This window comes from Callorhinchus milii, unplaced genomic scaffold, assembly GCF_018977255.1.
Source record: "Callorhinchus milii isolate IMCB2004 unplaced genomic scaffold, IMCB_Cmil_1.0 Scaffold21, whole genome shotgun sequence".
NCBI lineage: Eukaryota > Metazoa > Chordata > Chondrichthyes > Chimaeriformes > Callorhinchidae > Callorhinchus > Callorhinchus milii.
Window position 1 is genome coordinate 7,755,604 of NW_024704762.1, and position 23,323 is coordinate 7,778,926.

The following is a 23,323-nucleotide window of genomic DNA, read 5'->3' on the forward strand; positions in this document are numbered from 1 at the left end:
GCAGTTCGTCTACAAATACACAGTCACTGCACTTAACAGTTCACTGTCAAAGCTTTGAAGGGTTATAGGCGCTACATTAAAATGTAAAGATTTTTTATTATATTTATTATTTCCTTGCGACAGGTGATGCTGGGAGAATGTGTTTTCAGCTGCTGTCCTTATAAAACCTCTTAGGTGCACATCAGCCTCATCAACAAAGTCGTTATCAGACAAGATCATTGGGATGAATAACTCCAATGTCTAATCTCAGGATACATAGGAAAGAGCTCAGAGAAAAGTGGATTTCCATTGCTTGTAAAAGACGAATGTTCTGGCTGTTCATTGTTTGTTGGGTGACTGCAACATTCTCAAAGTAACACGACTGCCTACCTCTCCCTCTTGCACCCCCACACTCCAATTCATCATCCCACATTACTCGATTCCTACGCCATTGAGCGTTTGTGTGGTTGGGTTGTATGAGTCTATAGCTAACACTTCAGTGCAGAGCTGGCAGAGTGCACTATTGTTTAATTCACTAGTTTGGAATAATTATTTCCTCATTTCAAAATATACAGATCGTTTTCTGGGAGCCATAATACCTTTTTTTTAAAAAAAGTGGTCACTCAATCCACGACTGTTTGTGGGACACACTTCTGTGCGCAATTGGCTGCCGCATTTTGCCCACAAAATATAGTCAATTCATTTTATAGTATATTCTGTGAAGCGCTTTGAGACGTCTCAACGACGTGATAAGGCGCAGTATCCAACGCCAGGATTATTATTATTACAGAAGAACAACTCTTACTGTACCAGTGAGATATCTTCCATTTCCTTGTCTGGTTATTGAGCACTATGTTGGAGTTAGCTTTCCATTTGACCTATAATCACTGAGGCCTGGGATAAGACTGTATTTCATGTACCCCAGCAATGATGAAAGAAGCTTTTAGTCCATCTGCTCAGTCGTCAGTTACCAGAAGATCAAATGCCAGTGCACTAATTGCCCGCAACTCCCAACCTCTTTTATCATCGTTGCAAAATACTAACTGTATGAAAACATTTTAACCAGTTGCATTACTGTGGACTGATTGAGAAAAGATATATACTTTATTATCATTAAGAATTTCTATGTTTGTTACATTGTGTGATAAGCCAGTGCACTATGAAAGAGAATGTTGAACTCCATAAGCATCAGTATCTAACAGAAAGTTATTGAACTTGTTGCACTTCTTCGGCAGAAGACAAAGTAGCTTTCATGGCACACAAATAGCACATTGGTATTCGATAAAGAGCAATTCAGGGACAGGATTTGCTTGAGATATTTATCATTAGCACTATCAAACAACACGATTTCTTCAGCCATTTAAAGCAAAGTTATGTTTAAAGTGATCAACTCCTTCCTTCCCAGAGTCCTTCCGTACTCCATCACCTTCTCCCACTCCATAAAGGAAGCTTCCATTTTTAAAATAAATTGGAAGAGGTTCACTGTAACTCAAGTGATCAATACAGCTAAGTCTCCATCTCCATCCACCCACCGCCACCCTCTTTCTCTCCTTTCCACACACGATAAAGACTCTACAGTTTAACAAAACTAATCTTCCATCACTCTCTACCAATCTCTTCCGCAAAATAAAACATGAACCGGAATACATACACTCATTGAGCCAATGAAGGAAGGTCCACAAGTCTTCATAGGTGTGATCAAGGTCATTCAGCCTTGTGCTTGTCCACGGGCTACTTTCGGAGGGCTGGTGACTTCCTTTCAGCTTCAAGAACCTGACAAGTCATTCCACCAGCACCAGCCTGGCAATTGAGGCTCATCTCCGGATGAGGTCCCGAAACTTGTTGATTTCTTGCTGCAAATAGGTGAAAGTGGGCCTTTGCTCGGGGTGGCAGTTCCAGCAGTTCAGCATCATATCATAAATCTGGCAACGCAGAGAACACAGGAATTCCAGTCAGCCAATGGGTCACAGAACAAGTAACACTCCCCAATATCACTGTGAGTTTCACACCTGTCCCTATCAGCAGCAGGGTTGACCATCCAGCCTCCAATATAGTTACAGATTCTCCCCTTGTTAGCAGTTTGAATAATTGCATCAGACAACTGTGTTGTATTTCGACTCAACTTGTACCATAAGCTTGTCCTGGGCGCCACCTCATTGCCTCTTCAAGATGGCCACACTTGACCTCTGACCCTAGCAAAGGGTCCTGATTAGTTGGTTTCCTTCATGTGTTCCACTTGTCCAATACCCTCAGCCCTCCTTTCCCAGCAGTCGTTATCTCCTTAATGCACAACACGTGGTCCCATATGCTCTGGAAAGTGAAGGGCACCAGGTCTGTCGACCAAGTCTTTGAGCGAAAAGTGACTTGACCTGTGACCGCACCCCCCTCACTCATCCCATTGCTTGACCTTTGATCCTTGATACCCCGACCTAACAAAAATCTATCCACCTCAGTCTTGAAAATTTGAATGGATTCAGCCAGAATCCACAGCCTTTTGGGGGGAGAGAGTTCCAGATTTCCATTACCCTTTGGGTGAAAAAATTCCCCTCCATAACACCCCTGGCGTCTTTCCGACGCGAAGGGCGCTAATTCATGTGTAATTTGTTGTGGCTGAATGAAGCGGAATCTATGGACATCCTGTGGTTTATTAGCTTTCCCAAACCAGGCAATATGACTCCCACCAACACAGCCCATCCCTCACACCCGCTCCACTCCATTTTATATTGGCTGATCAACTGCTGTTAGTGCGCTCCACAGTGCTGACCTCTCTGGGGCAGTTCTGGGGCAGTGGTAGTCGATTGCCTTTGAGGATTTCAGTCATGTGGAAGGGTATCTGCCCCTGCTTGTCATATCCAATCATCCTTAGATATTCCTACAGCAAATAAAATGAGAAAGAATTAAACCTTCGCGAGTGCATCTCCCAGTTAAAATGACAACCGCTACATTTGTATATAACGCCTCGAACGTCAAAATGTGGTCCAAAGAACTGTTGCCAAGTGTAGTGACGGTGTATTTATTATTATTGTTCTTAATGATAATAATCCTTGCATTTGATATGGCTAGGGTGGCCATATTTTGTAAACCAAATCCGGGGACACATATATATTTTAAAAAATTCAACTCACCACGGTTCCAGATTCAGGCAGTTAACGGAGAAGAGTGCTGGATTAATGCTTGTGTTTCTCCGATGAGTGTATCTGCTTCAGAATTGTATTGTTCTTGCTCAGTTTGTTGCTGAACTCAAGCCAGAGCAAATGTGCCCCAGGGACACACAATAACGATTTACCATGGAAATTGGGGACTTATGGTCACCCTAGATATAGCACCTTTCATGTCAGGAAACGTGCTATAGCTGTATCATTTATTATTGTGATATCATACGTCTCAAAGGGCTTTACAGCTGTAAAGTGTAGTCAGTATGTGTTTTGTAATGTGCTATTTGTGTCCCACAAATAGCCATGGAGTGAGTGGCCAGTTGTGTCACACTAGACTATCCTGACCTGAGTCCACAGTCGACTTGAACACAGAGCTCCACAGTAAAGGCTGGTCCACTTACCATTGGCGGACTCCTGCTTCTGTCGCTGTAAGTGAATAGCTCATAGAGCACAACTCCAAAGCTCCACACATCTGACTCTCTGGAAAACTTGCTCTCTGACAGGGATTCTGGAGCATACCTGAACACAATAATAATAATAATAATCCTTGCATTTGATAGCAACTTATCACGTTTTCCAGACGTCTCAAAGCGCTTCACAGAACATACAGTACATTATTTTTGTGGGTGAAGCCCTGCAGCCAATTATGTACGGCTGCGTCCCACAAACAGTCGTGGATTGAGTGACCGCATTTTTCTAGTTTGTAAATTATTTTTATAGGGATTATTACCCCTGAAAAAGCGATCCGCCAATCGATTAGCAACCGGGTTCCTACTTACTGCTAGGTAAACAAGATGCGCGTGGAGTAAGGAAACTTGCCCAACGTTTTACCCTGCCCGGGAATCGAACCCAGGTCCTATCGTTTGCGAGGCTGAGTGCTCTAACCACTTGAGGTCACCTCCTGCTCGTACCAAAAGATTGGGCTCTCTCCAGGATCCAGAACCTTGTAATATTCCTTGTCTTGAGGGAGAATCTTGGTCAGGCCGAAGTCACCGATCTTTACACAAGTATCGCTTTCCACTAGAACATTCCGCGTCGCTAAGTCTCGGTGAACGTAACGCTTCGATCCGAGATATTCCATTCCCTTTGGAGACAAACAGACAGGTGGCTTTCTGTGTAGTTAGTGATACGATTCTTTTCTAAGTGTCTGTCTGGCTCAGGTGATTTAGGTAAGGGATCAACTGAATGATTTAAACATCGCCAACTAGAGGAGATTTCATTTAATGGGTTTTCTAGTTCAGACCTTGATCAATAACTGCATGTTATATAGGAACATTCAGACAGGAGTAGGCCATTCAGCCCCTCGAGCCTGTTCCGCCATGCTAAAAGATCACGGCTGATCTGTACCTCAAAATGATCTCAATGGGAATTTTGAGACTGTGCTTTGTCGTTGAAGTTAGGTGGTCTGTGGGGTTGAACTGCGTGGATATTTAAATGACTGCAATCAATCTTCGTGAGGGAGATTGTGGGTCAGTGCGATAGAGAAGAGAAAGAAAGAGAAAGATGAGAGAAGGGGAAAAAGAAAAAGGGAGATAGAGAGACTAAAGTGGTCAATGAGGTCACCTCAGAGTCTCCTCTGGGAGAGAGCCAGGTCTGAACTGCTCCTAAAGTCAGGATGTTGGGATTAGGACTTGCCAATGCTGCTTACCTTACAGATTTGGGAAGCAAAGAGCAGGAGTTTTCTGTGGTCAACTCTTTCCTTGTTCTTCTGAAGATAATCCCGCAAACTTCCATACGGCAGATACTCCATGATAAGCCTCAGATTCTTTCTCCCTGCCAACACAAACACAGTGCTTCTTAACACAGTTAAGCTCACGCTACCTCCCTGCTTGTCGGCCTTCCTAACTCTTCCTACCACAAGCTGCAGAGCTCTGCAGCTCGTGCCCTCTCCCGCTCCAGGCTCCGTGATCCTATCACTCCCACCCTCACCCGGCTCCACTGGCTCCCCATCCCCCAGAGGATAGAGTTCAAAATCCTCATCCTCGTCTTCAAAGCCCTCCACGGCCCCTCTCCTCCCTACTTCTGTGGAACTGCTAACCCATCATCAACTTGTTGTTGTTGTTATTTTGCTGGCCACTCACCGAGACTGTAGCACACGCCTTTGTACTTCACAATGTGGTCGTTGTGGAGTGACTTGACGATCTTAATCTCCCGCTCGAAGTCCCGGAGGTGCTCTGTGGTACTCTGCTGCAATTTCTTCACCGCGATCATGTCTCCCGTGTTGTCACCGAGCGGATCGTAGCGACATAGCTCCACGCTGCCAAAGTTACCCTGTCAATGAGATTGCGAGAGGGGAGCAGGGGGGTAAGGAGTGGGGGCACGATCTTGGTCAATACAATGAGGAGAGACGTAGATCTACCTTCAAGACTCTCTTAAAGACGTCTTAAATCACCGTTCTTTTCATACTAGGTCCTCTCTTTTATCTGGAAGGCAACTTGAGGTTTCATCCTCCAAGAAAGACATTACTCCAAGTGCAGGTGAATGTAAGCAGCCCACCCTGAGTTACATGTGGAGTATTTCACGTTCCTTCCCTTCCTCAGTCTTTCCTCATCATGGAAATTTCATCCATCTCCTGTCTCCCATTCTCCCCAGGCATTTAATTTCCACATCATCTAATTTCCACTTTGTGATTTGCTGCCTCGTTCTCTCTTCTCCTCACAGATATCCTACACTTGCCCTTTCACCTTGTCTTGGCTTCTTAGTAAAACATTAGTCAAAGATTCAAACTTTCCTGTTTTTGTAAAGAAAGTGGGGTTAGGGTAGGGACATGAACCATCCAGGGTTCATTTGGTGGTGGAGTTGGAGGAGGTGTATGTATGTGTGTGTGAGGGATTTGAGGTCAGCAGAATTTTGAAACATGACCATTCATTCTCCTTACCATGTCTCTCCCCCACATCCCTTCACCTGTTCTCCCTCTGCCTTCAAAACCCATCTAAAAACCTAACTCTTTAAACATCCTATTTGGTCAACTATGCACAATTGGCTCCCGCGTTTCGCCCACAAAATACACAGTCACTCCACTTTACAGTATATTCTGTGAAGTGCTTTGAGGCGTCTTGAAGACGTGATAAGGCGCTATATCAAATGCAAGGATTATTATTATTATTTTTATTATTATAATCCCTTCTTCCTTTTCTCCCTGCTTGGTGCCTCAATATCTCCGAAACGTGCTTTGTGACACCTATCCTATGTCAAAGGCACTATATAAATATATATACAGTATATAAGAATATCTTAAATATAACTTATTGCAAAAACTAATTTGCCACCTTGCCAAGCACAGAGATGAACTTGAGATGCCTCTCTTCAAAGAATGTGGGGTCATCCGCCTTCCTCATGTCCACAAAGCTCCAGAAACCATCTTTGCTCGGTATCTCACTGGGAGGCAAATCGGACAAAAGCTCATAGTCTGCGAAGAGAAATAGGCATCAGGACAAAATCTCAACACAAGCACGTTGCCAGTCTCATTCATCCATTCGCTTCCCTGTCTGCAGCAAATACAGGTGAGATAAATGAATTAGGAGGCAGTGAATGGTGGCACTCTTGTCCCTAACTCCCACGTTGGGACTTTGAACTCACATAGTCTAGGCTGACAATCTGATAGCCTTGTTGGAGATGCCGCCTTTCTGATGAGAAGTTAAACAAAGGTTCCATCTGTCTGTTCAGGTAGACATTAATATTCCCATGGAGCTATTCGAAAAGAGAAGGGAATTTCTCCCGGTGTCCTGGCTAACAACCCACCAGATAAAAAATAGATCACTGACTTTGCAGCTGTTTGTGGGAACATTGCTGTGAGCAAATTGGCTATATTAAAAAGGATTATGATCAATATTATGAAGAGATGCTTTACTGGGGAATGCAAGGGATGTACTATCCAGCAAAACATCATTGGGAGTTTGGGTGGTGAGATACCTGAGGTGATCAATCTGTTCAGATCCCTGATGATGGCCCTGAAACAGGGTCGGAGTGAATACTGGTAAGCCATGCACTGATTGATGAGGTGAGCCAGCTCTGACCACTTGGGAGCAGGAAGTCGCAGGTAATCCTGGTAGAACTGCAACTTCTGTACAAGAGGGAGGCAAAAGGAGATAGGTGACAGGAAGGGAAACATACTGGAAAATATATATTTCAGCCATTTTAAGTTGCACACATTATTCTCTAATAATATACACAGATGTTGCTAGATTCTATAATGTACAAAGGGGCTGCTGTTCTCTAATAATACACACACAGGGGCTCCTATTCTCTTATATTGTTTCGCCCATAAAACACACAGTTAATTTACTTTACAGCGTGTCCTGGGAAGCACTTTGAAATGTCTCGATGACGTGATAAGGTGCTATATCAAATAAAAAGATTATTATACACATGGTTGCTGTTCTCCACAATAAACAAGAAGAGGAATCGATTAGGACGCGTATGAAGGAAAGGATTGGAAACATACCTGGGACGGCTCCAGGCTATTGAGTGGCAGATCCCCAGGGCTGAAGATCTCCCAGAGTGTTGTGCCAAAACTCCACTTGTCTGATTCCAGAGACAGGTTCCTGGGGTTTCCAATGCACTCTGGGGCCACCCAGGGGATCCTGTCGATTCTCACTGTTGTAGGGAGAGAAAGTTGTAGAGATCATAAAACAATAAGAAATCATTAAATGCCCCCATCTAACCCCACCCCCCCCCCATCCCACCTAACCTCCTAAACACCTAACCACCTATTCCCGGAAGCAGAAATAAGAATAATCATTGCAAGTAGTGTCTATAACATTGAAACAATTCAAAACGTTTCACAGAGAATTGCTGTCCAGTATCAATTGACTGGATTTGTAGATAAACAATAGCTAATTTGCGCACAGCAAGGTCTGACAAACAAAAGTGAATGAACGATTGATTTTTTCTTCTTGGCCAAGACATGGGGAGAAACTGCCTTCACTTCTCGAATTGTCTTGCGGAACATGATTCAAAACGCCTTTAACGTCCACCCTGAACAGGTAGACGGACAGGACCTTGGTTTAACTTCTCAGCTGACAGGCAGCACCTCTGATATTGCTGAACTGTCAGCCTAGACTGTGTTGCTCAAGTCCAGAAGTGAAGTATTTTCATAAGTTTTTCTCATATATATATAATAATAATCCTTGCATTTGATATGGAGCCTCATCAGGTCTTCGAGACGTCTCAAAGCACTTAATTGAATGTACTGTGAAGTGAATTGACCGTATATTTTATGGGCGAAATGTGGCAGCCAATTGCGCACAGCAGCGTCCCACAAACAGTCGTGGATTGAGTGACACTTACCTTCTATCGGCAGGATGGTGATGCTTATACCAGGATCGCTGAGCTTAATAAACGGGGGCAACCCCGTCATGGCATCGCCCTCTCTCGTGAGGAGAATATTCTTGGCGCAGATGTTTCCGTGAACAATGCGTTTGTCCTCCTGTGGGGCAAAACTCAGGTTAAGGACCAAACATTGCAAGGCTGGAGAGGTGCACTGCTCTAGGCTTATGTGTTGCAACCTTATCTCTCATGGGTAGCGAATGTCTAAGGAGGTTAAAGCCAAACAACTGTTTCTTTGTCCTTTCTGGCAAAGGGGCTGGATGTTTGAGAGAGAAAGAGAGATAGCACCCTGCATTCTTATACATTTTATTGACTTTCTCCTTCAATCTCGGGAGTGTGGATCTCCCCACCTTCCTCCTACACCACAGACAATTCCCCCTGGTAGATATTACCCAAGTAATATCTAGTCTTTGCTCCTACAATTTCCTATCTCACTGGTACCTGTACTGCGGTGGAGGAGACAATGAGAGACTTACCAGAAAGTTCATTGCGTAGCCCAGTTGCTTGGCCACCTCCAGCTTCCAGCTGATGTTCACTCGCGATTTGTTTTTATTTTTCTTTAGGTAAATGTCCAACGCTCCGTGTTTCACATACTCCTGCACCATGATGTCTGTGAGGGACAGAGGGTCAGGAGAGAGTGAGAACAAGAGGTGGGGGGTGGGGGGCAAGGGGCAGAGAGTGAGAGAAGGTGAGAGAGAGAGAGAGAGAGAGAGGAAACAGAGAGAGAGAGAGAGAAGAGTGAAGAAGGGCCAGGGCCAAGAAACCAAGGGTTGTGGGAGGAGGGTGGGTGAGAGAGAGAAAAAAAAGAGACTTACTGTCCTTGTTGACTGCACAGATTCCGTAGACCAGGATGAGGTGCTTGTGAGATATTTGGCTCATTATACTGGCTGCCTCAAAGAGGGACTGCAGGGTTTAGACGAGAAAGAATTCAGGGTTATGATGACGACTGCATTAATAATAATACCACTAATAATAATAATCGTTGCATTTGACATAGCGCCTTTTCACGTCTTCAAGACGTCTCAAAGCGCTTCACAGGATATACTGCAAAGTGGAGTGACTGTACTTTGGGGACGAAAACGTGGCAGCCAATGGTGCACAGCACCACAAACAGTCATAGATTGAGTGACCAATTTAGTATTCAGAGTCAGAGCCAAAGCCAGACAGTCGGTCGGTCGGGTAAATGTCCTTCCAAATGGGGTTCAGCTGTGTATCGAGGAGCAGTATTACCAGTTGATCCATTGGGAGGGACATGACCAGAGTGAACTCTGTGTGACTCCCGTGGAATAAAATGCAATGCTTCAGAATCACCTCCGAGTAGTTCCTGTGTGTGTGATCCAGAACTTTAAGCAAAACGTCCATTTGGTGAGAATCGCAGTCAATGTATTCCTCCCTTTTTCCTTTGAAGATCTTAGTGAAGGAGCCTTGTCCAAGACTTTCGCCCTGTCACCATTGAACAGAAAAGTACAATCAGTTTGTGTAATCAACCACTCTTCCATAGCCAGAAACATTGATCCAGTGGTACTGGCTTTATAATAATAATCCTTGCATTTGATATAGCGCCTTATCACGTCTTCGAGACGTTTCAAAGCACTTCACAGAATATACTGTAGAGTAAATTGACTGTGTAATTTGTGGGCAAAATATACGGTCAGCTCACTTTACAATTCACTTTTCACTCTTTGAAAGAAATGGGGTTGGGATGGGATGACAGGATCTCCCTGGAACTAGATCTGTTATGGGGGTTGGAAGGGGATTGTGTGTCTCCCCCCAAACTGGCTGTGAATAGACACCCATGGCAAGGTGGGAAGTCAAATTTTCAGTACATCTGAGGTATTATTGATCATTGATTATTGAAGGGTGACCAGCCTGAATGTCTCATCAATGACATTGTTGGGAGGTGTCATCTTTTCAGTCCTGTGAAATCAGTCCTTGCAGATTGGGAGATTCCCAACTGGACAAATACCACAAAACCTACCCCATTGTGATGCCCAAAAGACACGTTGAGCTTTTGAGTTGATTTCTGTCAATCCAACTTGTTGACCATTGGTACATTTGTGCGTCTACTTTCAAGGACTCACCCAAGTTAACTCTTCCTTCTTTATCTTGTGGAACATCATCTGACTGACATTTCTCCGCTGCATACATGGGGACGTGAGGAGAGCCGAAGATCCGTGACTCCGGATGATAATTAAATTGGATTTCTCTGTGGGTGAGAGAGTCAGGGAGGTGGAGGAGGGAGGCGGGAGGTGGGGGCAAGGGGGCGGGGGAGAGAGAAAACAAAGAGTGGTGAATCCTCGTCTTAAGTTGGAGGACGAGCAAGGTGGAAGAATGAAATAGGACCTTTACCTTTGGGTTTTGGAGGACAGCAAGCATGCAGCTCTATACTGATCCCCTCCGACTGGAGGCTGTTTTCGTGATAATAACTGAGCAGGTCCTTCAGGCTCTCAAACTGTCTCTGCACTCCAGCAAGGGAATAGTTCTTGTCTCGCACAATGAGGCAATCCTTGTAATCTTTGCCGAAAGCGGTCTGTGGCGCAGGAATAAAGAGCATTAGACCTGGAGCCCTGGCTCAGGTAAGCGCTCTGGGACACTCCCCTCAGTGAGTGGTGTTTTATATAAATGCAAGTTGTTGTTGTAAATTTGTTATATTTGTTAGGCCAGGGGATTAAGCGATACGGGGAAAGGGGGCACGGCTAACTAGACTTGAGGTACAGGTCAGCCATGATCTTATAGAATGGCAGAACAGGCTCAAGGGGCTGAACAGCCTGCTCCACCATTTCTATGTTTCTAAGTTAGGGTGAGATTGCAGGTAAGGGGGAATGTACATGTGGGATTGTGGGTGCAACAACAACCACAACAAAAAATTACATTTACACAGTGCCTTTCACCCGAGGACATCTCAAGGCGCTGGACAGTCAGGGATTTGGACCCGAGCTGGGAGTTGGGATCAACACACAGTGATCACCATCCGATCTACAAACCAAACACCGTCCGGCCTGGTGTAGGTGACAGAAACTTACATCGACGCAGACGGTCAGGAAATACTTGTTGAATTCCTTCGGGCTGCATCGGAGGATGTACAGGCCAGCAACATTCCCCGACTTCTTCAGTTTATGAATGGCAAATTCTGACCTGTTGACGGTGACACCATTTACAATGAAAAGGTGATCCTGCATATTATAGGGCACGCAGCTAATGTAAGAGTTTACCTTAAACAACATCAAATAAGCACATCCATCCCTTTGTCTGTGGCAGACCCATTCCATGTTTTCAGCCTAACAGGGGAGAGGGTGTGACAGGGTGGAGAGAATTCAACCCAATGAACCCTGAGGCTTAGTCAACTACTTTGAGGACAATATAAATCATTCACTTCACAGCTGTTTGTGGGACATTGCCTGCTCCGTTCATCGACAAAAACACAGTCGCTGCACTTTACGGTAAATTCTGTGAAGCGCTGTGAGATGTTTTGACAACGCGATAAGATGTGATATCAATGCAAGGATTATTATTAAATAATAATAATAAATAATAATAATAATCATTTCTGGACAATGTGTCATCGGGAGTGTTTGTTATAGGAAATGGGAAAAGAGTGGAGAATTGGGATTAGAGAAGGGGAGCTAGATGGGTCTAAACAGCAAGAGGAACTGACTGGAGGAGCCAAGTGACTCGCTCCCAAACTGTGAGGGTTTGAACTAGGAACATACGTGATGGGTCCGTGGCACTGGTTCTCGATGTTGGACAGCAGTGTCGGAGGAGCCACTTCTTTGCAGAAATAATGATGTGCATCAGCAGCGAGTCTGTAATAACCGTCGATAAGAGTCACGAAGGAAAGAGCCTCCTTCAGGCTGGGAAACTCTGCCTCCTGTAGGAGAGAAGGGAGACAGTCAACCACTACCGAACCCGAAGCCCAGAAAAAAACGAGAACCTTAATAAAAGTCCTGCGCTGATCAATCCAACGAACAATAAGAAAATGTAAAATATTTTGGTGACTCAATCCAAGATTGTTTGTGGGACACTGCTATGTGCAATTGGTTGCTGCGTATTATAGGGCACGCAGCTAATGTATATCCTGTGAAGCGCTTTGAGACATCTCGAAGACACGATAAGGCGCTATATCAATGCAAAGATTATTATTATTATTATTATATTCACACAGCACAGGACTGTAGCACAGCAATTCTAACTCTGGCCGCTAAACAAGAAACTGAATTCAAGAAGCGTCCACAATTCTGGGTTGATCTTACAGTTTTAACTCAAAGTGGTCTTAACAGACCTGGTTCAGTCGACAGCACTCTTGCCTTTGAGTGAGAAGGTTGTGGGTTCAAGTTCCATGTTCACACTATATAGCTCACATAGGCTGACACTCCAGTGCAGTGCCAAGGGGAGCACTACATTATTGGAGCCGGCATTTTTTTTTAAGACTGAAACCGTTGTGAATTCAGGCCTCTGGTCACAACTATAGCTATTTATGTTGTGGTCCTGACTGCCACACATCCTGTAGTTAGAACAAACTTCCTATTTATCTCCGGGTTTCTGTGTGAAGATCGAAACAACCAGAAACTAAAATAATCAGGGATTGAATTGAGCATCTTGATAGAAGGACAAATTGCTCCCTCCATCACAAGTCTTGGGCACCAGATGATTATTACTGGGCTGGATTTAGGCTCCAAAATACATAAACTCAGCTTTTCATCAACACTTACCAGAACTTTGCTGTCTTGTTTGGTCACCGTGACAATTCGACTTTCTTCTAAGATGTAGCCTCGACTCGCTTGCTTCAAGGTGATGTCAACAATTTCTGGGAAGTCACAGAACGGCTGCCATTGCTAGAAAGATACAAGGATGAGAAAGGCTCAATGCCGTGCCATATGTCATCAGCCCCTAACTCACTTTACGCCGCATAAAACTCTTGAGCTCACAGGCTAGCCTGACCCTCCAGCCTAGTGCCTGGGGGCAGAGCTGGATTATCAAAGGTGCTATCCTTCAGATGAAATATTTCCCATCTGATCTGCCTGCTCAAGTGCATGTTAAACATACCATTATAGTAATAATCAACCTTGTATTTGCTATAGAGCTTTATCACGCTTTCAAGACGTTTCACAGAATACACTGTAAAGTGAACTGACTGTACATTTTGTGGGGGAAACTGAAAAGAGAAGGATGCTGACAAACATTGCTCCTGGTTTAAAAAAATTGGTCATTCACTGAACATTACTTTGCACAGATTGACTGGCCACATTCACCTACATAATGAACAGTCACTACACTTAGGAAATCCTGTGAGGCGCTTCGACACATCCAGTTGACTTGAAAAGCACTGGCTATTATCAAATGCAAGGATTATGGTAGGATTCTCACACTAAGACTACATCAGAATATACTTGCTACAAAAACTACAGACGCACCTCATTGTCTTTCAAACTCCACTGAATACCAGCGTCTCCAGAGACGGAGATGAACTTGTAACTGTTTCGTCCTTCGCTTCTACCCATGGGATCTCTGACGCGGAATGTCTCTTTGCCCGAAACGCCCTCCATGTTCCTCATGTCCATCAGGTACTTCAGTTTGAGGAAACGCTGGTCGGTCTCGCAGAGGCTGATCTTCCTCAGGAACTTGTAGAACTTTCTCCGGATTCGTTTCCGGGTCACAAAGTTGTGCTGTTGGATCTGACAGCGGAAAGGGATTGGGATGCAGGACTTGTAACTGCGGAGAGAATGTAATAATAATAATCATCTTTGCATTTGATATAGCGCCTTATCCCGTTTTTGCGACGTCTCAAAGTGCTTCACAGAATATAGTGTAGAGTGAATTGACTGTATATTTTGTGGATGAAACCAGAAATAGAGGGTGAACAGGAGTCACCCTTTTGTTCACTTGGACCTTCTGGTACTGGAAGTCAATTGAGCCACTCCAACCCTGCTCTATAATAATAATAATAATAATCCTTGCATTTGATATAGCGCTTTTCACGTCGGGAGGACGTCCCAAAGCGCTTCACAGAACACACTGTAAAGTGAATTGACTGTATACTTGTGGGCGAACGCGGCAGCCAATTGCGCACAGCAATGTCCCACAAACAGTCGTAGATTGAAAATGACCAATTTGTTATTGTTTTTGGTTTTGGAGGGATTATTATTAGGCTCTGTGTGGAGTAAGGAAACTTGCCCAAGGTTTCGCCCTCTGCCTGGAATTGAACTCAGGTCTCTCACTTGCAAAGCGAGTGCTCTAACCACTGAGCTACAGGACTCCACAATAACAATAACAGCAGCAATAAATTACATTTGTAAAGCGCCTTTCACGTCAAGAGGTCGTCCTAAAAACTCTGGATTGAATTGGAGAGATATTGCCTGGGCATCTCCATTAAGAAATATCACAAGATCAAAGTCAACCTCCCTCCCCCAGTGTTTTGGAAGAAATCAAATACGTTTTGTCAAAATTTGACTGTCCAGATAGATACATCCCGTCAATGGCTCACAGAATAAACAAAGCCGATGGACAGGTTCAAGGACAAAGTTGGGAGAATAAGACGAGGAAACCGGACTGATGTCACGCGCTCTCACCTCACGTGTTCGTTGATCTGTCGCAGGCTCCATTTTCTCTCCTTTGATATGCGCATTATGTCCAGCACCGCCATCGCCAGACACTCCTCCTGCATCTGCAGGTTCAGAGGAATTGGAATGCGTCCACTGACAAAATCATGACGTGACTAAAAACAGAGAGAAAAGTTACAAGGTCTTAAAGACATTAAAACCAAGATCTCATATGCCTTTTTCAAGTAGATGTTACAGATTCCGTTACGGACTACTATTTGGAAAGGGAGTAAGGGAGATCCGTGGCACTGGTTCTCAACGTTGGACAGCAATAAATCTCATTGAGAAGTTCCAATTGCATTTGGTGCCTCTTTTTTCTTTTAAGCATTAAAACTTTATTACAAAGCTAAGCGAAATCCCTTTGCTTGTTTGTATGCGTTCGGTAGTGCTTACCTGAGCGAAGAGATAGTCTATCACAGAGTAATCCAATATGGTGTTAACGCTCTCTCTCGTCAGTCCACAGCGATGGGACATCTGGTCACCTTGTCCAAACCAATTAGGGAAGAAGAACCTGGAAAGAGAGGGATGCGAATAATAATAACAATATTAATCCTTGCATTTGATACAGCGCCTTATCACGTCTTCGAGACGTCTCAAAGCGCTTCACAGAATATACGGTAAAGTGGAGTGAATGTGTATTTTGTGGGTGTAACACAGCAGGGAATTGCGCACCGCAGTATCCCACTAACAGTCGTGGCTTGATATGGATTGTATAGTCTGATATGGACAGTGAGCTCCTCCAGATAGTGTGTTAGCAATGTATACACACACACTGCCAAATAGACTTCCACCACTTGCCTGATTCGGTAGAGGAGAACAGGCTGTGTTGACGCATCGATTCGGAAGATGTGGTTTGGAGGGAACCAGACCTTGATATCCTCGCTGGCCAGAGCAAAGAGACTGCTGTAGACAGGCAGGATCCCTGCGGAGATGGAGACAAAATAACAAATAAGGCCACTGGGCTCAACATTGAAAATTGAAGAGACCATTGTTACCACATTGGAGAGTTAAACAGGAAGTCCGTATTGACTGGGGCCAACTCTGCAATGAGCCCTGCAGTTTAACCATTGTTAACTTATTATATTCTATTGAATTATTATATTATATTGTTAAATTGGCTGCTGTGTTTCGCCCACGAAATATAGTCATTACACTTTACAATATATTCTATGAAGCGCTTTGAGATGTCTCAACGATGTGATAAGGCGCTATATGAAATGCAAGAATTACTATTATTGTCATCACTTCCATTCTATTGACTCTGCTAAAGCTGAGTACACCCACTCATGCCCGATGCCCAGCATGGCACGGTGCCACCAACACATGGCAACAGGTATTGAATGACCACCAGGATGGCAATGGTATTCACCACTGCATGGCACACACAATTGCACAGCAGAATATTAACCCACAAGGTGTCCCAGCAGTGTGGAAAGCTTTCCCGAACTTAGTTCTATATAAACCAAGGTCCTTACCACTGGCTTTGGCAGCCATGACACACAGCTCCTCGGCGGTGTATTCTCCAGAATAGAAGACCATCGTGTCTCCATTGGGCTCGCTGAGAGAGTGGTACAAACGAAGCTCGAGCTTCGAGCCTTCAGAGGTCTGAGGGCCACTGGCTGGACCATCGACAGCTTCCATGTTGTTGAAGGACCGTAATGGTGGCATCAGCACCGGCACTGCTCTCCACCAGCTGCAAGAGAGATCACTCATTATTTTTCTCCCCCTTCTGTCTTCCCCTGGCACCTCAATGCCATCACCATCACCAAAAGGATCAAGACAACAACTACAACAACAACAACAACTTGCATTTATATAGGGCCCTCTCAAGCGGGGTAGCGTCCCAGAGTGCTTTCACCTGGTTGCCCACTGTCTCCCCATTCCCCAGCGGGTTGCCCTTATCTTCCAATGACTCCACAGCCTTGCATCTCCGATGACCCTACTCAACCGGTGACTCCCTCCACTGTCAACTCTCTCTACTTCATACCCCACCCCACCATCGTCAGACAATTTCCAGTGACTTTACCTTTTGGGATTCCCTTCCGAAATCTTTAAATCTGTCCCCTTCTCTCTCTGATCTTTCAAAACCTATCCAGCGACTTTTCTCTTTGAGTGCGGCTTGGGCTGTCCTCCTCTCCTATCCCCTGGATGGATTGCTAAGAGTCTTAACAACGCATTTAGTCATTTGTTTCAAGCCTGCTCGTGGGACATCGCTATGGGCACGTTGGCTGCCGGGTTTGCCTACAAATACACAATCATTGCACTTTCTAGAAAATCCTGTGAAGCTCTTTCAGATGCTCTTCCTGACCTGAAAGGGGTTCTAACAATGGTAAGGATTGTTACTTTACAACATGTACACATAGGGGTTGAAGGGTTAAGGAAAATGAATGCAGACCAAGAAAAAAACCCTGTGTGTTGAGATGATCCAATCTACTGTTGCCAATCATTGGCTCATTGAGCATCATATGAAGCGAATTATCGGTAATATGAGTGAGTGCGTGATCTTTGTGTTGGGCGGTCTTGTGTGACATCATTACAGGGAAGTTACAGAGTCCATGACAGAGAAACATTATGACTCGAAAAGAGCATCCCAACAAGCCGGGGAGAGTTGTGAAGCTGGGATGACTCATTAACTGCTCTGAGGCAAGAGGCCAGAGGATGGAAAGGAAGGTGTGGGTGAGCAAGCGAGAGATGAGATGTGAAATCGTTCTCCCCCTCTGCGCTTGCACTTGTGGACGTTAAAGATCCAATGGCGCTATTCCAAGAGAGAAGGCAATTTCTTGAGGTGACTGGCCTGTCCATTATTTCCCCCAAGAAAACATTATTCATTTATGGCTGTTTGCGGGACATCGCCGAGAAAGACAGAGTCACCACGCTTTACTTTTAATTAGTTTTGCCTACGAAATACACAGTCAATTCACTTTACAATATATTCTGTGAAGCGCTTTGAGACGTCTCAAAGACGTGATAAGGCGCTATATCAAATGCAAGAATTATTATTATTAATTCTGTAAAAAAGTGGTTTGGGATATCCTCCTGATGTGAAAGGCACTATATCAAATGTAAGGACTATTTTTAATTTTATTATTCGAAGCTCAAATGCCCTTTAACTACAATTGGCGAGAAACAGCCCAAATACGAGAACCTTTCTCTGTTACCCAAAATGCAATCCGTGACATTTTCTTACGCCAATAACGGCCATTGGTTTAGAGAGATAAGAAGCTTGTGAAGATGGAATCTGAGATAGACATGGTGGCGTTAAGAAGCTGCCTATCACACTGATGAGATCATGTTCTCCCCAATGGTACCTAAACTCTCCATGAACTCTAGTGCCTACAGTGGTCAGACTCCACCGCTTTCAGGCGCTCCGAGACTTTACCCAGCGTGAAGGGCGCTATAGTTGTTGTTGTTGTTGTTGTTGTTGTTGTTGTCGTACATTGCCAGAGGTGCATGCATCCTTCCAATGAGACATTAAAACTAAAGCCCCTTGTGCCATTTTTTCATGGTGATGAAAACCCTGTTGAAAAGAGCACAGTCCAGATTTGTTCAGCTCATGGCTGTGCTGTTTGGGCATCCTTTGATGAGCTGTAAATTCAGTCAGCCTGCCCGACAATAAGAACAACACTCAGCTCTCTGTGTACAATGCTTTGAGGCACGATCAACGTGTGTTGAGGTGCGAAAAGAATAAAGCTGTCTGTTTTTGTTTAACTCCGTACTCAACCTCCCTGGTTTCCTCTCAGATAACATCTTCAAAACGACACATTACCTTTCAATGACTTCCTGCGGCATTGCCTGAATCTGTACAATTTCATCGTAGTGAACAGCTTCCCAAACCCCTCAGCTGTCCAGAAGAAAGACACAGCCTCTCCTTCTCCTTGACTGCCTCCTCCCCACTCCTGCAATTGCCATCAATGTCTTGGGAGATGACACCAATGGAAAGGACTTCCCAAGTCCCAAAGTGTGGCTCTCAGTAACATCTTCCCGACGTGGAATGCGCTTTGGGATACTACCCTCGGGGAGCTATATAAATTCAAGTTCTTGTTGTTATCTATACATTAAAAATTAAAATTACTTGATCAATTTGAGCCAAAGTTAAGGATTGTTTACAAAGTAGATTTAGATCCTTGTCATATAAACTTTTTTCGCCCTCGCCCAAAAATATTCTACACCCTCCCTGCCCTCCACCCCTGCTGATCCCAACCAACTGTCCAGCGTCTCAGGACGTCCTCCCGACGTGAAAAGTGCTGTACAATTATAACTTGTTGTTGTTGTGTGTTGCTGTTTCTTCCAATGTTTGTGGTCATGTCAGTTGTTGTGCTGCAATGCAAAGCCATGACACGTTTTTTCGCATCTACGGTTGACTAGAGATTGAGCACAGGATTGTCATATTCCCATCACTCTCGGTGCACCACAGATAAGAACAGCACAAACCCGGGCGCGCTGACAACAACAACAACAACAAGATTTCATTTATAGAGCGCCTTTCACGTCGGGAGGACGTCCCAAGGCGTTGGACAGTTGGGTCAGGACCCGAGCAGGGGGGAAATGGTCAGGGTGAGGGGAGGGAAGGGGGGGAGCGTAGTACTCAGAGAGCTAACATCCCCCATGGTCTCTGCTTGGGCGTCTCACAAACAATCGTGGATTCAGTGACCAATTTATTATAATTTTGTTTTTGAAGGAATTATTATCCCCGGAAAAGCGATCCGCCAATCAACTAACCACCTACTTACTACTAGGTAAACAGAGGCGTGTGGAGGAAGGAAACTTGCCCATCGTTTTGCCCTGCCGGGAATCGAGCACAGATCTCTCGCTTGCAAGGTGAGCGCTCTAACCACTGAGCTGCAGGACTGCACAACGACAACAAAATTCCATTCGTATAGCACCTTTCATGTCGGGAAGACGTCCCAAAGCAGTGGAAGGTTCTAGGTTGGCCATCGGTGGCCGTGCCTTCAGCCACTATGCCCCAAAACTCTCACTCAATCCCCCTGCCTTGCCCCTTCCCTCCCCACTTTCAAATCCCTCCTAAAGACCTTCCTTTTTGATCATCTTTGTTTATGGTCACCTCCCCCCACCTCCCCTCCCACCCTCCCCCTGGCTTGGGGTCAGACTCCGCCACTTTCAAGCGCTCCAGGATGCTGCCCCGTATGAAGGGCGCTGTATGAATGTAAGTTGTTGTTGTAAATTGGAATCCCAATGGGTTGAAATTTGAAAGCTTACGTCTCAATCCACCTCGATCAGCTGAAACAACCCCCTAGTGAACCAGCTAGGAGGAGACACACACACATCCAATGGAGCCAGCCTTGACCACCCAAGGTTGACCAGCCTGCCTGGCTCATGGAGATCAGCAAGTATCCCTCACTCAGTCTCCCTGGTTAAACAGCTTCTCTCTCCCTCGCTTCACATCCAGAAGAGCAACCAAGCTCCCAAGAAAACCTCAGTCTTATCACAGCAATGATTGAAACACTCTCTCACTCACTTACTCACACACACACAGACACACGTGCACACACACCACACAAGCAATAACACAATACCTTAAAGTTTCTCCAAGTCAACTTTCCCAGTGATTTAAACACAGTACCACGACCACGACAACAAATTAGATTTGTTCAGCGCCTTTCGCCTTGGGAGGACGTACCAAGGCTTCACAGCCCAGTGTCAAAAGAACACACAAACACACACACACACCAAAAGTAATTTGCTCCACTTACACGTTTGTTCGTTCGTTCGTTCGTTCGTTCGTTTGTTTGTTCGTTCGTTCCTTTTAAGTACAATTTCTTCTCAGTTGTAGTTTATCCAGACTCCAAAACCCGGTCAGAAAGGCACATAATAAGCATGCCACACAAGCAGTGATGAGGGTGGTGGTATTTTGGTGGTGGTAGGGTGGTGGGGGGTGGGAGGCGGGGGAAGATAGCACATGTGAATATGCAGCTCTAAACTTACTCTGTAAGGACAGGGACTCTGTTACCAGAACATCTGTTACCCAGGACTGTAAGGAATCTACGCTTCGAGACCCTCTAAATTCGCAGACTGAGGAGTGCGGGCGAGAGATACGCTTCCATCATTTATCAGCGGCAGTTTATCTGCTTGTAACCGGGTGAAGCTCTCAGCTCTAGACTTCCTGTTGAGAGAACTAGGTTGCACAGCGGTTTCCTGCTTCACAACAGACTTGACAGTACCGAGCAGTAGTAGATGAAGCAAATCCATGGCGCAAAAGGTCTGAGATTCCGCACTTAGTCTTAGCCTGGCAAGTGTTGTTTTAATAATAATAATAATAATAATAATTACAATCACAATAATCCTTGCATTCGATATCACGTTGTTGGAGACGTCTCAAAGCGCTTCACAGAATACATTGCGAAGTGGATTATATTCTAAGTGGATTGACTGCCTACTTTGCGGGCGAAACGCGGCAGCCAATTACGCACAGCAGTTTCTTTTAAGGAAATGCATTAAAAATTTACAGTCGCGCAGAATTAAGCGAAAACGGTGAAGATCCTCTTTTTGAGAAAAAAATTAAGATCCGCCAAATTAAGATTGAATGTTAGAACTGACCACAATTTTGAATTTGAACCTGGAGGAGATCGAGTGTTGGGAGTGGCTGGGGGTGGAGTGGGGTGGGGTGGGGTGGGGGAGGGGTGGATGGCGGGGGGGGTGGGCTGGAGGGGTGGATGGCGGGGGGGTGGGGGTGGGGCTGCTACATGGTCGGAGGTGACGGCTTTTGGATAGGATGGTAAACTGTGCTTTGAGACCGTTCCCCCGAAGCAAACCGTGCTATATAAAACGGGAGGATTGTCAAAAAAAGCAAAAAGTCATTTTTTAATGCATGATTTTAGCCCGCAAAAAAATTGTTTCGCCCACAAAAATATACAGTCAATTCAATTTACAGTACATTCTATGAAGCACTTTGAGACGACAAGGCGCTGATAATAATCCCTCAAAAAAAACAATAATAAACTGGTCATTTTCAATCCACGAGTGTCTGTTGGACGTTGCTGTGCGCAATTGGCTGCTGCATTTCGCCCACAAATATAGAGTCAATTCACTCTACAGTCTATTCATGAAGCGCTTTGAGACGTCTAGAAGATGTGAAAAGCGCTATATCAAATGCAAGGATTATTATTTATTATTATATCAAATGCAAGGATTATTGTTATTTATTATTATTATTAATCCTGAGCTGACCCAACTTCGATTATGATTTGCATTAAACAGGAATCACAAAAGGCTCTTGATTTGCACTGTTGCTCCTGACCCAATAAAAACACACGGAAACCACAATGTGATATAGGGTTTCCGGCCATGGTCTCTCTCCAATACGACAACACTTTTATGTGACGTTCTGTGTCAAAACCTCAGAGCTCAGCTGCATAGCAACTCTTGTAAGTCGTTGGCTGCCAGGAAATGAGGCCTTTGAGTGGAGTTTCCAGTCAAAGAGCTATTCATGGGTTCAAGAACCAATGAGATAATTCACAGCGAATGCAAATAAGGCAACATTTAATGGCAGGATATATATATATATATACGCCCACACAAGATTGTTATAAATAAATATATATATTTTAAGCGCTCTGAGACGCCACCTTGCTTGGAGGGTGTTATATAAGTGCAAGTTTTGTTATATATATATATCTATACCATGTATATACATATAGTAATAATAATCCTTGCATTTGATATAGCACCTTATCGTGTCTTCAGGACATCTCAAAGCGCTTCACAGAATATACTGTAAAGTGAATTGACTGTAGAATTTGTGGGTGGAATACACAGATTTGCTCATAACCATCTTGTGACAAAAGTAGTCTTTGAACAAATGCATATATAGTTACGTTTTTAAAAATTGATATAAATGTTTATTAATAATAATCCACAAAGAGGACGGGGTGGGGGGGGGGTGCGGAGAGAAGGAGGGATGGTGTTGGGAAAGAAGTATGGGGGGGAAAGGGGCAAAAGGGGTGTAGAGGAGGAGGTGGAGGTACATGTCCCCAACTTCTGGTACAATTCCCAAGAGGTTGTTGTTAACGTGCCAGACTACATCACGAGGGTTGGCAGGTATTCAGCATCAAATAACTGACGCATTGTCTTGCATTATAACAGAGCAGCACTCAGAGACACTATCCTGCGTGAAAGGCGCTATATAAAGGCAAGTAGTTGTTGTTGTCGTCGTCGTAAAGATGCCGTGCAGCTTCTGTTAAAAGAAAAGGGAGTTTCTCTTGGTGCCCTGGTCAACAGGCATTCAGATAAATTAGTCATTTGTCTCAT

At 44.6% G+C, this 23,323-nt stretch overlaps 1 protein-coding gene across 1 annotated transcript; it reads right to left on the reverse strand.

The window, feature by feature from the left end:
* Nucleotides 1-1,064: 1,064 nt before the first annotated feature.
* LOC103181975 (tyrosine-protein kinase JAK2) lies at nucleotides 1,065-20,783 on the reverse strand. Its single transcript, XM_007898796.2, has 24 exons — nucleotides 20,770-20,783; nucleotides 16,534-16,751; nucleotides 15,857-15,980; nucleotides 15,452-15,569; nucleotides 15,029-15,174; nucleotides 13,874-14,171; nucleotides 13,172-13,294; nucleotides 12,173-12,330; nucleotides 11,486-11,597; nucleotides 10,812-10,992; nucleotides 10,544-10,668; nucleotides 9,774-9,905; nucleotides 9,278-9,365; nucleotides 8,939-9,072; nucleotides 8,424-8,562; nucleotides 7,579-7,730; nucleotides 7,047-7,197; nucleotides 6,404-6,543; nucleotides 5,216-5,405; nucleotides 4,783-4,907; nucleotides 4,046-4,218; nucleotides 3,536-3,653; nucleotides 2,744-2,851; nucleotides 1,065-1,901 (listed from the first exon to the last, which is right to left on the reverse strand). The coding sequence occupies exons 2-24, from the start codon at nucleotides 16,724-16,726 to the stop codon at nucleotides 1,794-1,796; spliced, it is 3,336 nt and encodes a 1,111-aa protein (XP_007896987.1). The 5' UTR covers nucleotides 16,727-16,751; nucleotides 20,770-20,783; the 3' UTR covers nucleotides 1,065-1,793.
* Nucleotides 20,784-23,323: the final 2,540 nt, after the last annotated feature.